General features: G+C 38.0%; 1 protein-coding gene across 5 annotated transcripts in view; it reads left to right on the top strand.

Moving 5' to 3' along the window:
• The window catches only part of FGFR2 (fibroblast growth factor receptor 2), a 377,174-nt gene that overhangs the window by 18,613 nt on the left and 342,872 nt on the right, over nucleotides 1-15,689 (top strand). For 2 of the 5 annotated variants that reach the window (XM_055080920.1, XM_028480979.2), the window contains exons 6-7: nucleotides 1,019-1,147; nucleotides 2,068-2,196. In XM_055080920.1, the coding sequence (XP_054936895.1) occupies nucleotides 1,019-1,147; nucleotides 2,068-2,196 (258 nt within the window). The remainder of the gene's footprint in view (nucleotides 1-1,018; nucleotides 1,148-2,067; nucleotides 2,197-15,689) is intronic. The other 3 variants (XM_024121204.3, XM_024121197.3, XM_024121198.3) reach the window with 2 other exon arrangements.

Genomic DNA, 15,689 nt, shown 5'->3' with positions numbered 1-15,689 from the left:
GATCTTCCCGGACCAGGGCACGAACCCGTGTCCCCTGCATCGGCAGGCGGACTCTCAACCACTGCGCCACCAGGGAAGCCCTATCAAGAGGTTTTAATCTTTTGATCAAATAGTAATGTATTCAGGGCACCAGGCACCTTTTACTTTTTTAATGTAATGATATCCAGGATGGATAGATTTTTGTTATCCCCTGGGTGTCACTCTTTCATGAGAGCAACTACTTCTCGTGGCACAAGAAGTTTCCAATCGGAAACAAGAAGTTTCCAGTTACACCTTTCTATTGTATTACATTTGATTTCATGTTTTACTTTTTTGTTTTGCTAACATATTTTAACTGGTTAGTAAATAACATTAAAATAAATGTTAGCCATTACTATGTACAATTACTGCTTTTAATGCATCCTCATTTTAGATATGAGGAAACTAAGGCACAGAGAGGTTAATTTATTTACTTGACTAAAATGGTGACTTTAAGGTTTGAGTAAAGGGAATCTGACCTTAGAGTCTTCATTTTAAACTATGCCATGAAATAGGAACACTTTTTGAGGGTTGTCTTTTACACTTATAGAAAAAAGTTGTAAGTTTAGAGTTAATGATGCAAGAAAGAGTGTCCAAAAAATATATTCACATTTTCAGTCTTTTGGATTGTTTTACTGAAGGTGAGTTGTCTACAGCTAATATTAGAGAGTATTTATTTGTGTCTGTGTCTTGAGTGCCAGAAGTATTCTACTGTTTTACAATAGAGGCAGTCTTACATAATTCAGTCAGTCTAAGAGCTTAGTCTTAGAATTTGGACAGTATCCTCTGCCTTCTTAATGAGTCTATAATTTGGAGAAATAACTATTTTTCTTTATTTACTAACTGGTTGATCTTTAATGTTAAAATATTATCATTATATGTTTATGCTTTAATATTTGTATTGGAACTTTGGGACTTTTTTGGGTGGGAATAACTTAATGCATATTCCATGGAATAAATAAATGAATTAATGAACATTGTTTTTTAACTCCTTCTGAAGGTGAGGGTGGTGAGATCATCTCCACCAAGTTCTCAGTTCAAAGCCACATTTCAGGAGTCTTACCAGGTCTATAAACGCTACCAGATGGTTGTTCACAAGGACCCACCTGATAAACCAACTGTGAGCCAGGTCAGCAGGCCAAGTGTAATTTTTCTGTACAAACGCAACTTTCCCCTCTATTTGATATCACTGTGTGAATTCTTGGTTTATTTGTGGTACATTTAATTTATATTCAATTTGCAGTGTATCTGCAAAGAGATAAGACCATGGAATATTGGACATTCTGAAAGTGCAGATTTTACCTCATGCCATGTTAAGAGCCTTTCATGTATAATTTCAGAATGGAAAGTAAAAGGAAGTATCTCTATTTAAAGTCACTATGTTTAGATGCATTTATTTAAGAGTTAGTGAAAAGGCGATCTCTAAGTTAAAATATTTATGAGAAAAAAGTAAAAAAAAAAAACCCACTATATTTATGGTAGGCATACTTTGCACAACACAGCTAATATGCTTTTATCACCATTTAAAAGTCATGTGTAGAAAAAGTTCATAACTAAATTACTCTTCATTGATGTATTACCCATACACAACTGAGTGGGACTAGGAAAGTAAGATAGTAGAATGTTTTAATTGAAGTCCTCATATACTTATAATTTTACAAATCAAATTACCCAAGAAAAATCTGGAAGGGGAAACAGTTTAAAGCCCTTAATATAAGTAGAGGTGACACAGGTAGTGGCAATTAACATGAGCAGCAATATTGACTCTGCTGTATGCAGAGAACCACAACAGGTAGATAGAGAAAAAAAAACAAAAAGAAATTGTCCCGGCCCTTGTGAGTTTAAATTTTTCGTGAATGTTGGTGCACAGTTCGTGCTTCAGGCTCCGTGCTAGTCAACCTGTCCCAAGGTTTATTCGTTTTATAAAAATTCCAGCGCTGAGCTTTGGAAGTGGATTTGCGGAGATCTTACTCTAGCCTCACCTTCAGAAGCATATCATCAGGTAGAGGTGTTTCAGTAGCGTTTGCTTGTATCTTCCTTGCTCTGAAGGTGAGGCTAGTACCTGTCTCCTTTGAGGACCCCGAGTTCAAGTCGTCCTTCAGCCAGTCATTTTCTTTATATGTCAAGTATCAAATGGCCATACACCAGGACCCGCCTGATGAATGTGGGAAGACCGAGGTACCTTTTGCTAAATGTTTTTTTCCTATGTTGATGAGGTTGTCTATGAAGAAGCATAATATCAATATATAACCTTCTTATTCCATTTTCTCATCTGTTAAGTAGAGTTGATGATCCTTACATTGTGTATTACTGAACTTCTGTGAAAACAAGTTATACATGTGATCATTTTAAATCCCTCAGAAAAAAAGGATATGTTTTTACTCAGTGTTCTCTCCAGGAACCTGAGTGTATAGTGTTTACACGTCAGTCATTGGGCTGAGACAGCACACGTCACTGAGTGCTCTTTGTGTGCCAGACTGTGCCACAGCACACAGGGACGAGTCTCTGTCTTCGAGGAATTGATCGGGCTTCCCTGGTGGCGCAGTGGTTGAGAATCCGCGTGCCGATGCAGGGGAAACAGGTTCGTGCCCCGGTCTGGGAAGATCCCACATGCCACGGAGCAACTAGGCCCGTGAGCCGCAACTACTGAGCCTGCGCGTCCGGAGCCAGTGCTCCGCAACGGGAGAGGCCACAACAGTGAGAGGCCCGCATAACGCAAAAAAAAAAAAAAGGAATTGATGATCAAATGGGAAAGACGGGCCAATAAACAAATATATCTTAACAAGAAGCATGTGGGAAAAAACAATGTGTTGAGGTTACATAGAGCATCATTTAACATGCGTGTATTGAGGGCCTGTATTTTCCAGCTGGAGATATTTAGATGAATAAGAGATTGCATACTTTCCACAGTTGGACAGTGATGTTTTGGAAGAAAGATGCCAACAGATGCAGAAGGATTGAAGTTTTGATTTTTTTTTTTTTTTTTTTTAATGACATAGGATGTGTTAGCTTAAAAGAGATGATTAATAAGGCAGGAGTTAATGCTGCATGTTCCCTGAGAGAATGCTGACTTCTGGGTCTCGCAGAGCCTTTCTCGGTCAAGTGTGGTCTGCAGACCAACAGCATCAGCGTCACCAGGAATGCAGACTCTCACGTCTCCCCTCAGACCGACTGAATCACAATCTGCGTTTTGAACTAGGTATCCAGGTGATTCATGTGCATATTCCGATTTGAGAAGTGCTTCCATAAGTTCCCCTTCGAGATCTATAGCTGTGGGTGGTAGCATTTACAGATAAGGATTCTGAAAGGTGTAAGAAGTTCCCTTTGATATTCCCAGGAGGTCTTAATTCCTTTCTGAGCGTTATTCTTTCCTACTACCCTTGAGATTCTGGCTTTGTGCCTGCCTGCTTACCAGGTATGGATAGTTGGGCCCAAACACCGTGACATGTTTGATGTGTTTCCGAGAACCCCCTCACCCCGCTTTGGGCTTCAGGCCTCTGTGGAGTCCATTCCTGCAGACTTAGTTCAGTGCGAAAGTTCATAGTCTTAATTGGGGAGACAGATGGGTAAGCAGTTCCAGTGCTGTTGGATTAGTAAGGAAAGCCACCTTAGTGTGGGACTGGAGGTTAGGGAGGTTTTTCTGAAGGAAGTGACATCGGAGCCAGGTCTGAAAAGATGAGTGCCACTTACCACTTAACCAGGCTCTAGGGCAGTGTTCTGTATTTAGGCATAAGGGCCTCTCCCGTTGCGGAGCACAGGCTCCGGACGCGCAGGCTCAGTGGCCATGGCTCACGGGCCCAGCCGCTCCGCGGCATGTGGGATCCTCCCGGACCGGGGCACGATCCCGCGTCCCCTGCATCGGCAGGTGGACTCTCAACCACTGCGCCACCAGGGAAGCCCGAGGCTTTTTTAAAAAGGCTTAAATTTACATTCACTACCATCGGTAGTACTGAACTCTGGGTACATGATTTGACCTTGTGTTTAAATAGAAATACATAATGGATTTCTTTTTTGTAGCCAAATAGTTTTGCTTTAATGATTCATTTTATAGTATCACATGCTTACAGCAAATTCATACTGGTGGGAAAGTTTGTATAAACTATCATAAACTTTCCCACCAGTATGAATTTGCTGTGTTTAGTACTTTGATTTCATACAAGTGAGTATATTTGGCTTTGATAAATTCTTTTACTTCATTCATAGCATTTTATTTACCTGACATCTAACTGAATTCATATGGAGTTTTCAGAGACATTTGAAATGATGTTGTTTTTCACATGGGCGAATTTGTCATCTCACTGAATGTAGTTTCTAAGAAATAACATGAAATAACATTTTGTAAGTCAAGACTCTGTACTGTGCTTTTTTCTTTATAATAGCCTTATTGAGGTGTAATTCACATACCATTATAAGTCACCCATTTAAAGTATATGGTTCAGGGGTTTTTAGTATATTCACAGAGTCGTGCAACCATCCTCACTAGCGCCAGAGTATTTTCATCATCCTCAGAAGAAGCCGCATTCCCACAGTGGTCACTCCTCGTTTATTCCCCAGACACCCCAGCTCCAGGCAACCATATTCCACTTTCTGTCTCTGGATTTCCTTAATCTACAATCAATATTGTACAATTCATGTAAATGGAATTGTACAATGCTGGTCTCTTGTTGACTGGCTTCTTTCTCTTAGCATAATGTTTTCCAGGTTCATCCATGTTGTAGCATGTGTCAGTACTTCATTCCATTTTATGGCTCAATTAATATTTCATTGTATGGCTATACCAAATTTTGTTTCTCTTTTCATCCATTGATGGACTTTTGGGTTGTTTTCATTTTGGGGCTTTTATAGGAAGTTTTGCTATGGACATTCGTGGACAGGTATTTATGTGGACATATGTTTTCATTTCTCTTGGGTGTATACCTAGGAGTGGAATTGCTAGGTCATAGGGTAACTCTGTGTTTACCTTTTGAGGAAGTGCCAGACTGTTTTTCAAAGTGCGACACCTTTCTAAATTCCCACCAGAAGTATGCAAGGGTTCCACTTTCTCCACATGCTCAGCAACACTTGTTTATTCCTTTATTTATTTTTTAAATGTTAGCCATCCTAGTTGGTGTGAAGTGGTTATCTCATTGAGGTTTTTTTGGTCTGCTCTGCGAGGCTTATAGGATTTTAGTTCCCCGACCAGGGATTGAACCTGGGCCACAGCAGTGAAAGCGCCTAACCCCTGGACCACCAGGGAGTTCCCTCATTGAGGTTTTGATTTGCAGTTCCCTGATGGCTAATGATGTTGAGCATCTTTTCATGTGTTTTTTGGCGGTTTGTATATTTTCTTTGAAGAAATGTCTATTCACATTTTTTGCCCATTTATAAATTTTTGCCCATTTTTTAAGGGACTAGATACAAGTCCCTTATCACATATGTGATTAGAAATATTTTTTTCATTCTGTGGATTATCTATATCTCTAGTAGGATTTTTTATTTTACAATCTGTTTTGTCTGATATTGGTATAGCCATTCTGTCTTCTTCTGGTTCCTGTTTGCATGATACTTCTATACCATTCTTTTATCTTCAATTTTTGTGTCTTTGAGTTTCAAGTGTGTCTTTTTTAGACACCATATATTTGGGTCTTTTTTTTTTTTTTAATTCGGAGGGAGAACAGTCTCTCCCACTTAGTTGAAGTGTTTAATCCATCCATATTTAATGTTGTTATTGATAGAGTTGGATTTATGTCTTCATTTCACTTTTTTTCTATGTTTTATGTCTTTGTTCTTTTATTTCTTTCCTACTTCCTTTTGCATTAAATGAGTATTTTCTAGGGTAACATTTCAATTCCTTTAATGATTTTTTCACTATATATTTTTGAGGTGTTCTCTTAGTAGCTGCTCTAGGGCTTACCATATACTTCTTGACTCACAAGAGTGACTACAGATTTATACTAACTTGATTCCAGTGAGGTATAAAAATGTTACTACTGCTGAGCTCTAGTCCTTCCTCCCCATTTTCGTGCTATTTATAACATATATGTTATAAACTCAATATATGTTATAATTATTACCTTATATGATTTTATGTCTTTTGTAAAGCTGAGAAGAGGAATAGGAACAAGTGTTTGTTTATAATTTGTTAAAATTAACCTGATTTTCCATTTCTGGTTCTGTTCATTTGTTCCTGTGGATTTGAGTTACTGTCTAATATAGTTTTCTTACTGTAGTTCAGCTTTGTTCCCATCCACCTTCCTTATGATGCTGTTGTCAAATATCTTACTTTTCTATATGTTATAGTACGAACAGTACAATTATACACATATTGTTTTGTACAGTTGCTTTTAAAATCAGTTAAGAGAAGAAAGAATACACACGTGTATTTGAGAAGCCTCTGATGTCACGCCCTGGGGCCTCAGCCTTGGACTTTGCGCAGTCACCCTGGGATGACAGTGGCCTTACTGGTGTTCTCTTTGTCTCTTTCCCTGATGCCTCTGTTAAGGTGTTTTATCTCTGTTGGTTTCACATCCAGCTCTTAGGCTCCACTAATTGCTGACTGTTTGCTGTATTGTTTTCAGCAGTGCCCCAGGGCATAAATTGCTCCATAGTTTGATGTATTAAATTTAGTCCCCTTTGCAGCAGCAATTTTTGAGGCCAATCTTTGAGATTTGTTCTGACCCCAGGAGGGCTCTTCTTCGCTGTCTCTTTTCCTGTTTCTCTCCGGTAAACCAGCTGGCCTACGGTTTAGCTTGTTGCCCTCGTGGAACTACTAGCTTCCTCTTAAATGCTTCCACCAAAATCTCCATTGTTTTCAAGGTTTCCCCTAGGCTTGAACTCCCCTCTGTTCCAGATGTAGTCGGGATTGCGGAGGAGCTCTCTGTTCTCCGGCCTGCCCTCTTGAGCTCCTTTGTGCCACTGCTCTGGAGCTGCGGGCCAGGACGGTGGCTCATTTCTCTCTGAGTGACACCTCTGCTTTATGAGCAAGGCACTGGTCAGGAGCTAAATCCTAGTTCTGGTCTTCTCTAGGTAGATGATTAAGTTTTGGACTCATTAACAGGGAATTTTAAGACCTGTGAGCTGCCCTAGTGATAGTTCTGTGTAGGGAGATGGTCACTGCTGTAGATGAGTCCTTCACCTGCCATGTTTTCATCCTAGAAATTCTTTCTTCACTTGGCAGACTCTTGCTCACCGGTAAAGAGTAAGTACTCTGTCTGTGGGACTGGCTGCCTAGACGAACTGATTTGGACATGCTACTTTGCTTCTCGGGCTTGAAGTGAGGCGTTTTATACTGAAGGGACCTAATTCTTGTCATGGAGTACAAATAGTAGTTTTCCCTTGTACCTGGCTACAGTTTCTACCTGAGGAACCAGCCAGTGTTCCTGTGCTCAGAGGCAGAAAGAGAAGCCAAAAAAGTTCTCCTTTGAAAAGTTCACATGATGTCCCGACCTGCTTTACGGGCTCCATGCAGCAGCTCACTGTGTTGTGGTTTTGTCAATATAATGGACCAAACTAATTTAATTATGTTCAAGAAAATCCATTTTTGCTTTTGTTGTTGTAAACCATTTGAAGTAAAAAACAGTCAACATACTAACTTGGGAACTTTAAGCAACCACGTCAATGCATAAAATCCATTTTTACTCTGTTGGTGACCGTAAAATAAAATCGTTTAAACACCCCAACAAGTAGGTTATTCTTTGAGAGATTTGATGAGAATATAAATAAATATAGATTGCTTTGATATGCAGAACAGCAAATCAGTTCTTTTTAGTAACATCTTTAGAAAAACACATAATTGCTGATGGTGAGATGGTATAGGACTTAGTAAATTATTCTATGTGTTTGTTTCTATTACTGTTTTCAATCATTCAGGTAGATACCAGATTTTCAGAAAATAATACTATCTAGATAAAGTAAAACAGGAGTAATTTGTCACCTATCTTTCGTATAATACAGTATAAAGCCAGCATTTAATAATCTTTGTTTTTCAAAATATCAGTAATTCCGTATGATATAAACAGATTTTTAGTTGAAATTTTATTGATGTTATATTTTAGAAAACAGCATTATCTAATAATGTTTATTAAGTGCCAGTTGATCTCAGCTCTTCTAAACTATTTGAAGAACAGGCTGTAACCATAGCTCCAGTAGTCTCATCACAATTCTGAGGCATTGACTCAATTGTTTTCCAAATTTTATTAAGGACTTTCAAACATAAAGGAAAATTGAGGGAATAGTGTACTGACCACCTGGTACCCATCTCCTAGATTCAACAGTGGTTAGTTTTCTGTGTTTGCTTTATCTTTTTTTGTGTGTTGAATCATTTTAAGTTAGATTATGCATCATGACGTTTTACTCCTAAAGTCTTTAGCATGCGTCTCTGAAAAAATAAGATGTGCTTCTTCAAAATGCAATGTCATTATCACATGTAAGAAAACTAATGATTCGTAAATATCATCTACTATCTGTCCCATTTAAAAAACTGGCCATTAAAAAAAAATCAGTATCCAATCTAGGTTCGTAGATTATATTTAGCTGTATATTAGTTTATATTTTTAAAATTGTATAACAGCTTCTATCTTTCAACTTTTTTGGATATTGACTTATTTTTTCAACTTTTTGTTTTGAAACTTCTGAAATTTATGAACAGAAAAGTTGAAAGAATACAGTGAACACCCACATACTGTTCACAAAGGTTCACTGGTTGTTAATAACTTTTGTGAAATTTGCTTTGTCATCTTTTCTTTACTGGAACCATTTGAAAGTAAGTTCTGGGTATTATAACACTTCACCTGTAAGTACTAAGCATGCATCTCCTAAAATAAGTATATTCTCATGTAACCACAATGTTTATCATTCCTAAAAAATTAACAGAAATTTTATAACATCATAATCCATATTCAGATGTTCCCAGTTATACCCAAAATACCTAGAAAGCTTTTTTTTAAAAAATACTAGATCCAGTCAAGGTTCCTGCATTGAATGAAGTATTATATTTATGCTATGTTTATAATATGGCTGTTATGTTTCCTAAGTCTTTTTAAATTTTTTTCTTCCTCATGACTGATATTTTAAGAGTGTAGGCCAGTTGTTTTTAGAATGTCCTTTATTCAGTATTTGTTTCTAGTGATCAGATTCAGCCTACATGTTTTTAGGTGTAGGTGATATGTACTTTCTAAAACAACCCTTTTGTTGAAGTATAGTTTCATACAGGAAAATGTACGTAGGTGTTCAGATAGGTGAATTTTCCCAAATGGAACTCAGCCTTGTTAAGCGGCTCTCAGATCACGAAATTGACTGCTGCCAGCCCCTCAAGTCCCCTCTCGCGCGTTTCCATTCACTGCCAGTACTTTCTTGACTTGACTTGTGAGACTGCAGATTAGTTTTGCCTGTTTTGTACTTTAAGTTGAATCACGTGTGTGTACTCTTTTGCTTGTGGTTTCTTTTGCTCAACGTTATATTGAGTGCAATTCATCTGTATTTTTGTGTGTTGTAGATTGTTCAGTCCCATAGCTGTATACTGTTCTAGTTATGAATATACCATAATTTTTCCATTTCTACTGTTAATGGGAAGGTGAGCAGCTCCTGGTTTGGGGCTACTATGAATAGTGCTGCATGTGTATATCCTTTTACATGTCTTTTGGTGAACATGTGGGCACATTTCTGTTGGGTATACACCTAGGATAGAATTGCTGTCATTAGGTATGCAGATGTTCAACTTTTAGATATTGCCAGTTTTTTCTAGGGGTTATGCCAGTTTTTTTGTCCTGCTGTATCATATCAGGCAGCACATAATGTCAGGTTGCCCTTTATTTGTGATGCTAGGTCTGCTCTCTTAGATGGATGGCAGCCATCAGATCTTTTTATTGTTAAGTGCCATTTTCACCTTTGTAATTAGGTCTTTCCATTGTAAAGGCACATTACACACTATTTAAAAAGTGAGCTGTGGGATGATATTGATATTTTTGAGAGATTTTGAAAAATCTCTGTCCCAGTCACCTGTCATCCAATCATTTTATCATCCTTTGGTGTTCCTTGCCTGAATCAGTTATGGGAAGGTGGGAGGGGCTGCACAATGGTGATTTAGCTAATTGTTTTATTTTCTTCTACATTTATTATCTGAAATTGCATATCTTCTGTAAAGAAGAGCTTTATCTTCATTTACCTCCCCTTCCCCGCCCCCCATCATTTTTCCTTCTGGTATCACTGTGGGCTCATGGATTTAAAAATTTTTCGATTATAATCCATTGCTATCTTTTTTTTTTATGCTTAAATTGTACCAAATTTGGCCAGTAGGATTCCCCTCAAGGGAGTCTTTAAGTTTTATTCCCTTTTTATCTGGTTCAATAAGATGTTCCAGACTAATGTGTTTTTCTTCTTCCAGATTTGGAATCAGCCTTTCTCCAATGAGTCCTAGTTCCTTTTAATGGAGAATGGTATTTTTGTGCCTAAATCAGGATGCTAGTTATGCTCTTTAGGTACATGACAGTGGCTTTTGAAAGTCCAGGCCAGTTATCTAAAAGAATGTCCCACATTCTGTATTTGTCTGAATCTTTCCTCCTGGTCTAATTTAGCTTCTTTGTTGCCCAGATTTCCTGTAGACTGAAAATTAAGTCTAAAACTTGATTCAGTTTAAATAATTTTGACGAATATGCTTCATAGGTGATTTTGTGTACATCGTGTTATGTCAGAAGTTATATAATGATGGGTTGTCCCAATATTGATGCTAATTTCAAACACTAGGTTAAGGAGGTAACGTCTAGATATCTTCATTGTAAGGATAAGATTTTCCCTGTGTTTAGCAAGTTATCTGTAGGAGAGTTACTTCTGCACAGATGAATGTCCCTTTCGTCAACAGCCTTTCATCTAGTGGTTTTAGTATCCACTGATGATCTTTGGATCAGTCATTTCACTAGTGGTTGTGGAACAGTGGTTTGTTCAGCTTTTCTTTTCCTTTTTTATACATTTATTAATAGCTATTCTTTGTTAAAAAAAAAAAGGCAGGGGGAGGTTTTCCTAATCAACTGAGGATGAACCAGTTTCTCCTAAGAAGGTGAGGTCAATGCTGAATTCTTTCTCCTTAATTACAGATTTTAGAGTAAGGACTTGGTGACAAATTAGTATCCCTCTCTGTCCTTTTTTCTTTTTTTTTTAAACTATCACTGCAAAACTCATGAATGTTTTTGCTTCAGTACATTATAATCACAGTCATTCTTTTTGACACTCAAATTGTCCCAAATTTGGCCAGTGCCAAATCCTTCAAGATATCCCCTCTGTCCTTTTGGTAGGCACCTTTTAGTCTTGGGAGTCTTGCTTTCTGGAACAGAAAAGATACCCCAGTCTCATCTTGTGCATTTCCCAGCCCTATCTTAGAACCTGCCAGCCGTTTTTTTCAGGAAGCCTTGGTTCTTTTAAATGGAGATTGAATTTAGAGACCAAGAAGAGTTGGGTAGTATGAGTTTATGTTGCTATTACCAGTTCAGATTTCACATTGTGAAGTTGTCTTAACTTTTCTGATTTTATATTTGTTTCTTTTTTTGTTTCTTGATCACAGCGTATTTACAAACTTGCTTTATATTATGATATATATAAAGTAGATTCAACATTACAAAATTGATAGCAGTATTTCTCTAAACTGATGAGTGAAGTTTATGATCCTTCTGTGATTCTTTTTTGTCCCTAGAATGTATCCCACTCAGATGTTCCATCAGAATACTGTGTTCAGAAGTCACGTGGAATAATTTCATTCTATGATGTGACTTACGTTCATTTATTTCAGTTTGTTTTCAATTTTGGAGTTGGCTTCTTAATTTAATTTTAGTTTTTAATAGGTGATACATTTACATAGTTCCAAAGACAAAACTACAGAAAGAGAGATTCACTTAGAGAAGTCCCCTTTGCATATCCCCTCTACCCTGTCCCCTGCCCTCTGGTAATAACCATTTTGATTAGTGTCTGTGTTTGTGTTTTTTTTTTCCCCTAAATAAATAAATAAATAAATAAATAAATTTGGTTTTGGCTGCGTTGGGTCTTCAGTGATGCACGAGGGCTTTCTCTAGTTGCAGTGAGCGGGGGCTACTCTTTGTTGCGGTGCACGGGCTTCTCATCTCGGGGGTTTCTGTTGTTGCAGAGCACGGGCTCTAGGCACACGGCCTCAGTAATTGTGGCTCACGGGCTCTAGAGTGCAGGCTCAGCAGTTGTGGCGCATGGGCTTAGTTGCTCCACGGCATGTGGGATCTTCCCAGACCAGGGCTCGAACCCGTGTCCCCTGCACTGGCAGGCGGATTCCTAACCACTGCGCCACCAGGGAAGCCCCTAGTGTCTGGTTTATCCTTCTAGAGTTTTGTTTGTTTTTCCAAAAATAAACAAATACATATGAATAGGCTTATTTTTCCTCCTTTCTTTCACCAAGAAGAACATTCTGCGTACACTCTTTGGCACCTTGCTTCTCTAAAAACATATCCTAGGGATTCCTCTCATATGATATCATAGAGATCGCCCTCATTCTTTGTTTTTTTCAACCACGTATTTTTTCTTGAGTGGACATACGGTAGTTTATTCAAGCAATCTCCTATTAAGATTGGCTTGTTTCTAATCTTTTGCTGTTATAGGTGGTATAATTTTGTCATTTTGCATTTGTGTGAAGGTGTACTTTTTTGCTTGATCTGACATAGTGCATCAAAGGACAAAAGCTCATAGAATTTTGCTAGATATTGCCACATTTCCTCCACAGGTGTACTCTTCTGTGCTCCAGAGTATAAGAGTGCCTTTCTCCACAGCACCCCCAAAAGAGCGTGGTATCAAACTTTTGTGTTTTTTTTGTTTTTTGTTTTTGTATCCTTGATTAATTTTTAAAGTATTGAAAAGATGTAAGGAAAAAGTGTCTTATTTTGGATAACTTCTGTGATCATAGGCTGAAATATGTATAAAGAATTTTGTAGTTTATATAGTTTAATGAAACAGGTGAGAGACTGATGCTGGTGGTAACACAGAAGTGGAAGGGAGTAAGCAAAAGGGTTCTAAGGGGTGATGAAGATGACATACTGTTATTATCCCTAATAACCAGGAATATTATTAACAACGTAAATTATGAGGCTTAAAAATGATCTAAGAGTATGTAATGGGTCATAACATTTTTCTCAATGAGAATATGAATCTTCCTTGTTAAATTTAGTGACTGAATCCAGGTTGTTGCCTTAATAAAATATTTAAGCAGCGAGAAATTAGACCCTGTCTGGTCTGTAAGAAGTCTCCTTGCACTAAAGAGGCAGGCTTACATGCCCCTTTTCCTCCTCATTGCAGGGTAAACATGTTATGTGATTTTGTGTGTATATGTGTGCGTATCATATCATAGTTGCATTGTTTTAGAATTAAAGGAAATTTGATTTAAATTTTAAGAGAAATATATATTCCTATCTCTCCTTTTTATGTGAGGTCGAGTCTTTTACCTGAAACATAGTTAGGGGGTATAGAAAGTAAACCTGGCTTGAGTGATGTGCTCATAAGTCACTGTGTGGCAGTGTATTGGACGTATCTAGTGTCATGCAGGGAGGGCCCTCTGGGGGCATCATTGTTACGTACCCCCTCTTCATTGCCGACCACCCCTGTGGCTGGGGTGAGGGCCTGGGCAGCAACTCCCATGGGCTGTGACTCCTCTATTTTTCTTCCGTTGTGTTGACAAGAACCCTTCTTGAACCGTTTGTTCTGTGGCTTTGTTATCTGCAGTGGACACCTGCCTACTTTTAGTAAGTCCCTATTATAGGTCTGTACTACAAATGATTTCCTTTTGTGAGCATGCCGTTCTCCAACTAATTAAACAGCGGAGGTTCTCAGGCTTCGTGGTCACCCGTGTTCTGTGTTTTCATTTTCCCTTCTACTATGTCACACATTCACAAGTTAGTGACAAGAAAACATAATCATGGGAGATGAAAATAGTTTATTCACCTGCTAGATGTCTTTGTCAACACTAGAGCCACTTTTCTGGCATAGATTACAGAGCCCATCATCTTAGTTTCTGTTCAGATTGTTTAAAACACAGCAGTCTTTGAATCCGTGGATGAAGATAGTGGAAATGTTATCCTAGGCGACAAGTACTCAGTTGAATAACGCCAGACAGTTATTCTCTATTTGTTTGTAGATCATCATAACATTGACAATGTTACTTACCATTTACTGTTTTTTAAAGAAATCTTGAGAATCCGCCTGCCGATGCAGGGGAACCGGGTTCGCGCCCCGGTCTGGGAGGATCCCACATGCCGCGGAGCGGCTGGGCCCGTGAGCCAAAAAAAAAAAAAAGGCTTCTTTAAAAGAAAAAGATGAACAAATTTTGTTTTTTAGAGTAGTTTTAGGTTAAAAGGCTTTTTTGGAAAAAAGTTCACATATTATTTGAAAGACATATCACTAGGATTAATAAATCTGAATTATATATTTTTACTTTAATTTTATTAAAAAAACTTTTAAATGGAAAATTTCAAGCCTTCATAGGGTAGAGATAATAGTGCAGTGAACCCCGTATGCGCGCGTCGCTCAGCTTCAGCGCTGTCAGCACTTAGCCTTATTTCCCCTTTGCCACTTTTTGTTTGTTGTCCCTGAAATTATGCTCTTTTACCTATACATACTTTAATTTTTTTTGCTTATTCCGTCAGGCGATCTTGTATACATTTAAAAATTACAGTGATTGAGGTCATTTCAGGCTACTGTGCTTTCCCAGAAAGCACTGTTTTCTAAACTGGTTCAGAGAATTTACTGTGAGAGACTCCCGTCGGGAGACCTCTACTTCTGAGGGATATGTATTTTGGGGAAAGTTATGTTATATTCAGGCATAAATGATTAGACAGTAAGTGTGGTAAAGAAAAGTTTGCCATGGGTCCCTTCTGACCCCATGGAGCAATGAAGGGAGGTGGTAGAATACCGGACTGTTGTCTCACTCCAGCCACCAGGTGGTGCTGTAGATCTGGAACAGGTTTGTTCCTTCATCCAGGCGCAGTCCTATCCCAGTGTGGGATGTGTGTTTACAGCCTATGAAGTATGGATAATGCTTTTCTTCTGCCATTTATAAGAATTAGTTTGCATTGAGGCATTGAATATGATAATTACAAGTGCTTCTTTGCTTGTTAAAGATTTAAGTATTTTCTGGAATTTAACCTAGAGAGCTTTCAGATTCATTTTTCCTTCTTAATAGCCTTACTCTATGTATATGAAAATATTGAATAACAACTTATGTTTAGAAAATTACTCACTGTATCATGCTGACCTCTTCCTTCAACTATGCAAAGAAACCAGACAGCCATGTGTAGGATAGGCATATGCTATTTTATAAATATCTGTCATAATTAACAGAATTTGAGTGGTGGTTAGGTGTGAGCATTTTGAAATTTTTAAAATATTTTTTAAGCCTATTTTCTTGAGTAAAGTAGAGGGCCTAGGCAATATTTGTACAGTTCAATCAAAAAAACCACTTTTTGTGAGCAGCTCCTAAGTCAGGGCACTTTTGTATTGTAGTCTGTCTTAAGGTATGTTGCATGACATTTGTTACTAACAGTAGTTAAATTACCAAGATTTTAAAATCATTTACTTAAATAAATTAGAGGAGAGGCCACAGTTTTATCCTCATAATAATGTTAATTCTGAGGGAGATGCAAAGGGGTAGAGTTAAACTAACGCTGGGGACTTTTTTTTTTTTTTTTTTTTTTTTT

Source organism: Physeter macrocephalus, chromosome 20 (assembly GCF_002837175.3).
Source record: "Physeter macrocephalus isolate SW-GA chromosome 20, ASM283717v5, whole genome shotgun sequence".
Taxonomy (NCBI): domain Eukaryota; kingdom Metazoa; phylum Chordata; class Mammalia; order Artiodactyla; family Physeteridae; genus Physeter; species Physeter macrocephalus.
This window is presented reverse-complemented; position numbering and strand designations above follow the sequence as displayed.